Raw genomic sequence first — 11,739 nt, 5'->3', positions numbered from 1 at the left:
AAGCTTCAATTTAGTGCTTTAAAAATGTATGCTGGCACCTTATTTACATTGAAAAGATAGCAAAGTAAATTAATCTCCATTCTGAATTAATGTATTTTTGTGGTGAATTAGACAAGTTTCAGTACCTTGCACCACATATTACGGGTTGCAAGTTGAGTATCACTGTGCTAAAGTAATATGCAAGTAAATAAAATCTATAATTTGCCTATAGACGCATATACCTAAGTCAACGCACTTACTTTACATCATTGCACATAATATTGTAGTTTGTGTCAATAGTGTAATTTACATTGCAAATCTTCTATATGACAGAATAAATACAGAGTCACTTACATGTATTAATGCCAATATTTATTGCGCTTTGACTACATTACAATAATGATTAAAGCACATCATTATGAGGGATAACATTCACTGTGATCCTGTTGTGTTGTCTTCTCACTGTATAAGAAAGGAGAGCCATGAACCCAATGTAATGAATATAGTAAAAATGTGTGCAGTGGAGAAAAAGTAAAAAATACATGTATACTTACATTAGGAAAATGCAACCTTGGAATGCTTTATGTCTAATCAATGGTAGTGTAAGTTACATTTTATTACAAATACTTAATGATCTGGAACCACAAACCTCTGGAAGAAATTATTGACACATAAATTCATATTGAACCATATTTAAAGAAAAAACAGCAGGTAAAATAACATCAAACATTTGTAATCTTGCCTGTCCATTTTCCCATAAGGCACCTGAATCTGTTGTGCATCACTTAAATCGATTATGGGAGTGAATCTAAGCTTAATAAGGCAGGATGTCTCCAAAATCTTTTGAATAACTTTTGAATTTGATTCAGCTTTTCAAAATTTATTTTTTATAAAATTTCCCATCAAAACACATAAAGCTAATTCTATTTTTATCTTTGTGCCAACAGGCCAAGGTGCTTTTAGCAGGTATCTGTGTAGTCTGGACAGGTGTGAATGGACCAGTCAGATATTTACAGGAAACAAAAACTTTCAAATCTGTTTAGCAACATCACATTGAGGATCAACATCCAAAATGTATTTATCATATTATGCAAGATGACATATTTAACTCCTAACAGCAAACCAGAAGCAGCTACTGACTTGTTTAGAAAAATGGTATGCCCTTTTTGGCCACATTTAGCACGTTTTATGTATTTTGTACCTCTTTAAATATTAAAATAAAGAAAACAGTCAAAGAAAGCCACTTTTTACATCATATTAATTTGCAGAGATGACTCATTCTGGAAGAAAAATTAAGGAAGTGAGTATTTCTCTGTGCTACAACTGTACAAATGGATAATTGTACAGGGACAAGACTCATGTTTGACATCAAACTGACAAGTCTGTAATAAAGCAGCTGCAAGATTTTGACTGATAGACAATATCATCAATAACTTAACAACCCAAACCAAAATATACATGGTGTTCGCACTGTGTTCACTGGATATGTTTATATTTCGTCATATCTAATGCTTTTGGGCTCTGCAGCAGCTTGACTTCATTTCAGAGTCAGTTTTGAAGTTTTGAAGGACGCCTCCAAAAAGTAACAAACACCAGGGATGTCCTCTGGGAAGTTGGCCGGAAGCTCCTGTCTACTCCGAGGAATGAAGACAAACTCGGGCCGATCCTTCAGCAATCTGGGAACACAAATAAAACATGAATATAAAAATGATTTAGTAAATTATTTGACACAAGAGGAAACACAGTGCTCCTATAAGACATTAAGTTTACGGAAACAACCAGTTCTGGGGGAAAAACAATATATTATACAGTATTGATGCATTCAAATCTAGAGCAAAGTTAAGTACTGCAATTCTAATTTAAAATGCAAAAAAATATTTGCAACCTGGATTGACTATAACTTCACCTGTGGGTTGTAGGGCTGATGTTGATTTTTCTAGGTTGGCTGCAGGATTCAAACTTGTTGGCCAGTGTGACATTGTTCCCAAAAAGGCAGTAGCGTGGCATTTTCACCCCAACAACACCAGCCAGCACTGAGCCAGTGTGGAGGCCGATTCGCATCTGAAGAAAAAATGAAACATTCCACATGATTCAGGCTTTTGCTCGTCTTTTATTAGGCTGTTCTCCTGCTCTCTTTGTACATATAAATACGAAAAGTAATGAACCAGAATTGGTATATAACTAACAAAATTGGGAAGGCTGAGATCAAGAGATCTTTGTGCTGATGGGAGTAAGGAAGGAAATGTGAAGAGCAAAGTTCAGCGTTAAAAGACAGGTTGGGGAGGTGGATGGTTCAAACAGCACAGGACTTTCCCTACAGGAGACCTGTGTTTGTGTTCTATATGAACAGAGTGAACTTTGAGTTACATAACGTCTAATAAATAGACTCTCAGGATGAGCCAAGCCTGCGCAGAATCCCAATCGCCACACAATGCATACTGGTCAGATCTGTGTCCAGCTTGATCCAGACTTGACATCATGCACATGTGGGCAACGATAACCACACAAGATTGAGGCGGATGCAGTTTTTTAGAGACAGATGCTGCAGCTGCTCTTCACTGAGTGCAAGACCTAGCGCATGATGGGAGACGCCTGGCTGTTGCCAAATACAATAAAAGAATCTTAGTTTGACCACATACATCACATTTTGCAGAAAATCACAATTATTTTATGTAATTGTAATATTCAATGCAAGATTGTGGACTGTTAGTCTCAGAGTAATGAAAGTTCTATCTGTTAACAAACATGTCTGGTTGATGATAATAGCCTTCAGATGGATCTAACAGGATGTAAATATTTCTGCAACTTCCTGTACATTCTTTAAAGGCTGCTGGAAATTAAATAGAGCATCTTTGCCAGTAACTGTCCAACTTGACCGTAGCTCTTTGTTTAAAGGTGACAACAAGTAGCACTACAAATGTTTTGGGTTTTTTAAAGATATTTTTTGGGGATTTTATTGCCTTCAACAGATAGGACAGATATAGCGTGAAAGGGGGAAAGAGGGGAGGCTTTGCTGTTTGGGGAAAAATATCTCAAGATTCCTAAATATCAACAGATCTTAATATTTTCCATTTACAATTTACTTTTCTTTCTTGATATAGTAGCTTTACGTCAACTGTGTAATATTACAGTAAAATGCGGTAGCACAGTGCAGACAGTGTAGAGGTCTCAGAAGTCAAATCAGCAAGTTGAATAATGAGTTTTAGCTAACTCAATATTTGATCCTCACCTGTATTCGTTCTCCGGTTGGCGTCCTAACTTCGTCTGAAAGCTCCATCATCTTTAAGGCCATGAGTGCAATTTGGACAGCGTGAGTCTCGCTCTCCTTGTGTAAGCCACCAGCTACACAGTACGCATCACCTATGGTCTCCACCTGAATACAGTAGAGGATCATTAAAATGATTTCTAACCTGGAAGCTGAGACACAGACAAGGATTTCAAAAGCTGTGTGTGCACCCTCCTATCGTCCTTTTTTATCAGTCAATCTGTTCAGAGATCCAGTCGTGTAACCTGAAAGTTTAAACTCCAACTTAAAAAATGTACTTCAAATTTACTTTGACAACAGACCTTGAGAAAAATGGCAAACGTGAAGTGGCTATTCATTAAAATCTCTTCACAGTCTGACTTGTGCTCTCCATCTCACCCCAGAAGACAAAGGGCAGAAAACTGAGGAGTAATAAAACTTAAATTGTAATAGTACTTGATCGCTGGTCATATTAAAAAGTCCACAAGCTTTTCTTCTTCCTCTTCTTTGTACGTGTAAATCTCGACCGGAGAGCACTCAGCAGCTATGTGGCAGAGACAAAGTGAAACTATTTTTAGGCTCATACATGTGGAGTGGAAACAGGGTCCTGAAGGAACCTCTGACTTCCTAGCGTTTTACGAGATATTTGTCAAACATGCTGCTCTCTCTGTTATGCTTCCATGACACTTTGATTACATTATCCAACCTCCCTTGTAGATTAGCAGACTTTGGCAGACACACACTTGTTTGAGCAATCTCAGTCACGATCTGTCTTTTGAACCTGTTGAGAAATAGTGTATTATTTTCTTTAAAAAATTTCATATGTGACTTTTTACTGTTAATAGGCCTTGTGCTAATAGCTGATGTTGACTATTTATTTGTCAAAAAACAGAGAAAGTGTGTCTGTTTTTTTAAATCCCTAAATTACTGAAGTTGTTTTTAGATTCTTCACCTTTTTATATGTCTTATTTCTGGTGTTTAAGATTATTCAGATTAAGGTGTTTTTAGTGAACTACAGACAGAGCCATGGCTACCTAACAATTGGGCACACTGAGGGTGTGTCCTTTAAATACATCTGGGAATTTAAGGAGTTTTTAAGGTTGATACTGATAGTAAGCTAAATATTAGAACTACCAGGACATAAATATCACAATATCAAAAGATTTGACTGTATTAATTAGCCTACATTAAAGGTTGTTGTAACAAACTGCACTGCAAAAGATTAGTATTTTTCCACAAGTTAAATTCTGGTTATAGTACTGATTGTTAGCAGAGGACAAAGAGGCCTAGATACTTCACTGCAAAGGTGTGCCCTTATGTCATCAGCCAGTGTCGTAGTGTCTGCCCCTGCTGATAACTCACTGGAATCACACATGCCACCAAAGCATCTGTCATCAGACTATAATTTCCCTGGTTGCACAGTATGCAGAAACTTCAAAATGAATGCACATGATACAAAGTAGCTGGCCTGCAGTAACATTTTGACCTTGTGTACACAAAGTAGCAAGCTAGTGTGCAGGAATGTTTGTTTTGCATGGCAATGGTCCAATCCCACTCTAGTTGTTGAAATATTTGTGTTGCGGGAGAAAGTAAATGATCAAATAAAACAAACAAATCAGAACTGTTGTCGCTAATTACAGCTAACTGATGAGAAGAATGTGAGGTTGACATCACACTGTCTTAAATTTTTTTTGGAAGGGGGCGTCATCGTGTGAAGATCATGCTTCGTTACCTGTGCCTGCTGCAGTGGTCAAACAGTGGTATTTAGACAAACTAATCAAAACTTTTATTACCCAAGGGGAATTCGCTTTGCACAAATAAAAATAAAAACTGTAAAAGGACAACATGTAACATAAAAACATACAAAAAACATCAGAAAAAGCATTATCACCAAAAATGTAATGAGGACATTAAGTTAAGTCAATTTAAGTTAATGTTAAGTGAAGTTAAGTTTAAAAAGTTCAGTTCCAGACCATTTATGAGAGCTTGTTAAGCAGCTGAAGGCTGCGTGGGACAAATTATGTGTCTTTTAGTCCACATCATGCTATATCTGCACCTGGATCTGGATAAACAACATCGATCCATATGTCTTGGCAGCCCAAGGCTGGATTTCAGACCTGATGCTTACCTCCACTTGTATACCCATACATTGTAAACTATCTTGTTGTTGGACAGAGTCCATACATTTTGATTATGGCGATGACAGAGCGTGCACTTCACAAGATGGACCCCCCCATCTCACTTGGCGTGATGTACCCTCACATTCTCTATAAATGGCTCTTGTAGAACTATTGTATAAAAGCAACTTAAGGTTGAGCTGTTGCACTGAATATCAGCATGGCTGTGGTTCAGCTGTATAGGCTCAAGGTCACAGCCCAAGTGCTGATGATAATCACAGCTATGCTGATATTTAGTACAACAGCACTCCCTCCCGTGTGAAATTATTTAATTAACCTACCTTATAAACGTCCAGCTCTCCACACTGGTGGTCAAACCTTGTGTACAACTCACTGAGCATGGTTATCACTTGCATCGGGGTACAGCGTGAGCAAACCGCCGTGAAGCCCACAATGTCAGAGAAGAGCATTGTAACTCGGTCAAACTTCTTGGCCTGCACTGTTTGGCCCTGCCACAGCTGCTGCGCCACAGTGCCAGGGAAGATGGAGAAAAGGAGGTCCACTGTCTTCTTCTTCTCCTCCTCCAGTGCCTGGTGAGCGTGCTCCAAGGCTGCCTTTGCCTTTCCCAGCCGCTTCTTCAAACCGTCCTGGGCTTTGGCCTGTTCGCCAACCAGAACTACATCACGCAGTGCGTTATGAATAGGGATGTCTGACAGGTAGAGGCCACGGCCCGTTAGCTCCTCCAGCTTGTCCACACATGGAGAACCCAAGAACAGGATGGCGTTGGATTCTGAAACGTAGATCATCTGACCTTTAAGGTCCATGAGCTGAAAGGAAAAATCAGACAAAAAAAAAAGTTCATGTTTGTGGAAAATATTGGGCCTAACTGTCCTTGTAGCTCAACAAATTTGTTTTGTTTTTTTTTTTAAAAGATTGATTAGTTTAACTGTGCAGGTGACATCCTGAAGCTTTTGCTTATTAGTAAAATTAGTTGTTTTCATTGTAAGTGTATATTTCCCACAGCCAGGCAAGGAAAAATGTTTTTCCTCTCAGTGGAGTCTGTGCACTTATAAATATACAATGCAGACATAAATAAACTCCCTTAAGATATATGTAGCCAATTAAACACTTGACATAAAGAACGGCAAACTTGTAATTTATGTGTTATTTATGAAAGCGCAGCTGTATAAAGCTGTCTGTCAGCCACAACAGTAAACAATACCAACACATTTAATTCAAGCACATTTTTTCTATTCACTGTCAAAATATTTTAACACTTATAGGAGGAAATGCAATAAAATTCTGTTCAGACATTCATGGTGACCAGAGGATGAAAACTATTGACTCCTCAGACGTTTGCTCAAGGTCCACCATAAGGTTGACATTTATGGTTCAAAGTAAATATCTCAACACCTACTAGATGGATTGTCATGAACTTGGTGCAGACATATGTCCATGTGAACTTATGTGATCCTACCTTTAATTAAGCACCATCATGGGGTCAAAGTTTTTATTTGTCTAATGCTTTGGTTTATTATTAAATACCTTCAAAGTTAGTGACATTCCCATCAGCATCAACTGAAAGTTGTGTCTACAGCTAATTTGATAGTCTTAACATGCTAATAAACTAAAATGGTTAACATGGTAAACATAATACATCCTCATAGCAAATGCTAACTTTGCCTATGTAATGCAATGACGCCCAGCCATGGTTGTTTTACTAAACCGAACCTACGTAACTTGTTATTCCTAAACCTAACCTAAAAAAACTTATTATAAAGTATGTAACTCTATGTTAACCAATAAGAACCCGTTGTGACACAGATGTAACAAACTGTATGTAACTGTACATTAAGTATGTTATATAACAACGCCCCACAATGATTTTTTTCCCTAAACCTGACCTATGTAACCTTACATTCCCGAACATAACCTACAAAAATGTATGTTAAGTGAATTACTTAATTACTTACTTAAATAACACAACATTAAATTTAGTATGTAAGGTGATGACTCCAAACCACAATTCTTGTCCTAACCATAATCTAACCAATAGGGGCACTAATTTGTCATCATACCAACTGTTTTTTGTGTAGTTTCATAAAATAGCATACAAAACATTCACATTGAAGATACATCAAAATAATACATGAGCAATTACAAACCTACATTGTCTAATGTAAAAATAAGAATTAAATTATTCAATAGTTAAACCAAGGACTCTATTTTTAGGCACATACTTCCATCTTTCTTATTTTTTTTTCCTATCATTATTCCGACACCACCACCCCAACTGCTAAAGATCAAACTATGTTTTTGTAACATATGTTTTATCCTTTGGTTTTCTTATCTTATCTTACCACTTCTGTTTGTGTGTAGTGGATGTGTCAGTTTGTTAATAAGTTATGAACCCCAGATAGAAGAGACACTTACAGATTTTTACCTGTTTTAATCAGACTCTGTAGCTACTAACATTAAACCCACCATGGGAAGGCTGGTGTTATAGTGAATGGAATCATCTCTGGTTGAATGTTATTACACCATTGCCATGTTTACTCACTCATACTATTTTTCTTGTCATGGCGACCCATTGCTGTGCACCCCCGCATAAATAGCACGAGCATGGCTGTGCCTTTGATGGATAAAATGGTTTGACATTTGCTTCTGATATCCGTTGGGGGTATAATGTTGATCTCTACCTCAGGCCAAGTGCACCCAAGTACAACGCTAATAAGCTCAACTGCTCATAAATAGCATGATATTTTTTTTCTATCTTACTATCAAGACCATGACCGAAAGGCTTTTTCTGCCTCATCAGTCAGTGTCGTGTCTCCCATACATGCTGACATACCTTCCCTGTGTTTTCAGCGATGGAGACTCCATGCTTGATCCGAATGATAAACTGTGTGTTTAGCATGGTCAGGATACCTTGAAAGGTACATTTGATCTGGGGAGAGACAATAGAGAAGTGTTCTTGGAAGGTAGCAGACCGCCTCAATCCATCCTTCCTGAACAGTCTCTTCCTGAGCCCGTGTCCTATTTGCACCAGAACCAAATCCTGGTCCAGGATCAGATGGAAAGGGAAGATGGTAGAGAACAGAGAGGTAGGAAGGGTCCCAGCTGAGGTTGCCCGTAGCGGACTGGGGCTCAGATTTTTAGCATCCTTGACTACAACTGTGTACAGAAGACTGGGCTGCGGGCTGGACTTCAAGATGCTGTCTTTAGCACCGGGGGGGTCCATCAACACATCCACAGTAGTGTGATACAGCAGGCGAGCGGCAGCTTTAATGACTCCAGGGAAGAAGAGCTCAGTGGTCGGGCGGGGGTTGAAGAAATAGACAGTAAGCAGACCCACATCCTTGTCTAAGCAGAGCACCGAAGGTTCGTTTACACAATCCTCTCTGTCCGGGTTGGGTGACGTGCTGCTCTGTTTCAACAAGACATTGAAGCTGTTGAGGAAGTCGTGGAGAGCTCCCCCCACCACCCTCAAAATGTGTCCGTCCTCCTCATAACACATGTTGAACAGCTCCTCGCCAAGAGCAACTTTCAGTGCTTCCATCTGGATTGCTTTTGGACAAATTAAGGGAAACAGGTGAAGATGTAAAGCCCACCAATACTAAAAAAAATATTAAAATAGAAATGACATTTTGTAATTCCAGCTTCAGATTTGGTATTACCTGTTTTGGTTGAGTAAATGTTCATCATTTCCAGTAAATGCTCCGGTTCATCACTGCAACTCTGATAGTCTGTACAGCAAATTATTGGACTGCGAGACAAAAAATGTAAAGTCAGACACACAACCCACTTAGTGGACCATATTTTTTTGGTCAATCCATCTGACTAGGGCTAGACAATTCATATATCAATATTATATTAATATTGTGATGAGACTACATATCTTAGATTTTGAATATTGTAATACTGTAAGTATACTTTCCTGGAATTTAAGACTGCAGGCTGCAGTTTTGCAGCTTGGAATTAAAAGTTTTGGAATGGTTTTTTGGGGGGGGGTTTTTGCATGTTTTTTAAATTTTATTTTATTTCTAAGTAACCCGTGCCATAATTATATTCATATTGGCTGAATAAATCAATTGAAAGACTTGACCAGAATAATTTGAGTATCAAACACTAATGTCCTGAATTCTGATTCTGATTTTTTTATGTACAGATTTGTGCCTTTTCTACAACAATTTATGGTGGTAATGTCTTTAATTTTTTCAAAATAAAAGTCCTCTCCTACTTTAATGGGTTTTTTTTTTAGGTGGACAAATGCAAATGATCTAAATATTAAGGAGTACACACATGTCCAACCCCAGAAGTCCATTTTTTTGTTTACATCATTGGAGAATGTTTCAGGGTCTGCTTGCTTTTGTCTATAATAATGTGTTTTTCAGCAGATTTGTAAGGGATTTTGCTCTGCCTTCAGGTATCTATAGCAGCCTGTGTCACATGTTGTTTTTAACATTTCTATCAATGTAGTGGTAGCAAGATACATTTGTAAGAGATATTGAGGTAAACAGAGAGACAAATAAGGCTGCAACATTTCAGCATCATTGTTGTTATGATTAGGAATACATGCTTTGGTACTTTCGGTTGTTCAGGCCTATATTTTGCACCAGCAGCAGCAGTAGTAGTAATTCCAGCAGTCTATGAGGAGTAGTGTAGTTGTTATTGGTGGCAGCTGTATTAAAAAAACAGAGAACGTGTTACCTTTCAGAGTCTCTGGTTTGATCTGATAGTGTCATCATTCGTTGGAGAGCAGTGTGCAGCCTTTGAAACTGTATGACAAAGTGTTCAGCGAGTTAAAGGTCATCGTCTGACTAAACAGCAGCTTTAATTACAGGAGCGCCCACAAATAAAAAACCAAAAACAGAAACGGGATTACCATATTTTTGTCTCAAGTAGTCATGGTGTCTTTGCGTTAAGGCAGACATGCGACGTAACAACTGCATTTCCATAAATCTGTGCAAACATGTTTTGCAATAGTCTCATAATTTTATTATTAATAAATTTATTTTTTGACTCACCTCGGGACATGCCAATTTTCGGATGCTCTCCCCAAGTGTATGAAGGTTAACTTTGGCTCTGCATGTCTTCTGCTGAGGTAGATCCTCACCTATTTTTCCGTGCACGTCCTTAGAAATAGGCAATAAATCCGCGGCGTCAGTTGCGCGCTCCTCAAAGTCTCCGAGCTCATTATTTTTGGCGCTGCTGCTGCTGCTGCTGCTGCTGCTGCTGCTGGAGAATGGACACTCTCCTGGTATCTTCAGCTCCTTCAGCTTCGCGCAGAACATCTTCCCCGTTGTATGATCTCCTGCCTCTGCTCTTCTTATCTCATTTCGGGGGTAGACGGTCCTGGTCGAGCAGCTGCGGTCTCTGGGAGAAATTCCATCATCTGGTGTGCTCATCCAGGTTACTTTGCCTCCTCGCGACCCGCCGATTCAAATGATCAGCAGCACCAAAGCCAGAGACCACATACAATATTCATTGAAAACTGCACGAGCAAATGATGGCAGGCAACTATCATTTCCAAAAGCCAATGAGAAACTGGAGAAAAAAGAGGCAGTAGGCCAATCCATGCGCAAGTGGGGCTGGTGTAGCTGAGCAACCTATCAGCAATGAGAAATTATTTCCAGCCGACTCCTCGCATGCAGGCACTTTTTATTTAGATCAGCCTATGGACTGGGTCCCATCATATACTAGACAGGTCCACTCCATAAACATATCATCATATTTCTGTTATATTCACGAGGACTTCAAGTGCACGTGCCTTTGGTGCTCCATGGTGTGTTTGTCGCCTTCATGGTAACATCGATTCTCCCTTCATAGGTTATGCCTACAGAATACTAATAGTTTTACATTTTTATTGGATATGATTTCATTTAACCCTGAGAGTTAAGCGAACTGGCTTGATTTCTTAAAAAGATACATGGGAATAAGGCGACAAGCAACGAAAAAAGAGATAACCCCCCCAAAATTGTAAGAAATTAGTAAAAAGTACAAGACAATTATTACACAATTAGTACATAAAGTAAAAAGCAAAGATCCCAAAACAAACAAACAATTAAGAAAGAAGAAACAGATTTTTACAATAACCAAGGAAATAACATTGAAAAAGTACTATAAAATTAAAATAATTTAAAATTTGTAATAAGGATAATTTCAATATATTTTTCCCTTGTTTTTTTTTTTCTATAGCACCGATATGGAAGTTGCAAACTAAATCTCTTTGTACTTGTGTATAAGCATAGACTTTGCGGGAGACACAGGGGACATGTCCCCCTAAATATTTAGAATATGTACATTAATTACCATTAATTTTTGGCTCTTTTTTTGATAGGACAGCTTCAGTGTGACAGAGGGGGAGAGAGGGGATGACATGCATCAATGGGAAGGAAT

The 11,739-nt window shown here is 38.5% G+C and overlaps 1 protein-coding gene across 1 annotated transcript; it reads right to left on the bottom strand.

The window, feature by feature from the left end:
* Positions 1-334: 334 nt before the first annotated feature.
* Positions 335-10,896, bottom strand: gucy1a1 (guanylate cyclase 1 soluble subunit alpha 1). Its single transcript, XM_042485551.2, has 8 exons — positions 10,368-10,896; positions 10,051-10,118; positions 9,018-9,106; positions 8,192-8,907; positions 5,682-6,167; positions 3,209-3,352; positions 1,886-2,040; positions 335-1,655 (listed from the first exon to the last, which is right to left on the bottom strand). Exons 1-8 carry the CDS (start codon positions 10,746-10,748, stop codon positions 1,517-1,519), a joined length of 2,178 nt encoding a protein of 725 aa, XP_042341485.2. The 5' UTR covers positions 10,749-10,896; the 3' UTR covers positions 335-1,516.
* Between the last annotated feature and the right edge of the window lie 843 nt (positions 10,897-11,739).

The sequence above is a fragment of the Plectropomus leopardus genome, chromosome 3 (genome assembly GCF_026936395.1).
Source record: "Plectropomus leopardus strain MGB_pleo_1.0 chromosome 3, ASM2693639v1, whole genome shotgun sequence".
Taxonomy (NCBI): domain Eukaryota; kingdom Metazoa; phylum Chordata; class Actinopteri; order Perciformes; family Serranidae; genus Plectropomus; species Plectropomus leopardus.
The sequence above is the reverse complement of the archived record's forward strand: the minus strand, read 5'-3'. Positions and strand labels throughout refer to the sequence as shown.

Bases quoted from the DNA above. Each gene is read 5' to 3' on its own strand.
- gucy1a1 (XM_042485551.2), bottom strand. From the start codon at position 10,748: ATGAGCACACCAGATGATGGAATTTCTCCCAGAGACCGCAGCTGCTCG. The intron at 10,119-10,367 runs GTGAGTCAAAAA...TTTGTCATACAG, and splicing joins GAAAATTGGCATGTCCCGAG to TTTCAAAGGCTGCACACTGC. The intron at 9,107-10,050 runs GTAACACGTTCT...TTTGTCTCGCAG, and splicing joins CAAACCAGAGACTCTGAAAG to TCCAATAATTTGCTGTACAG.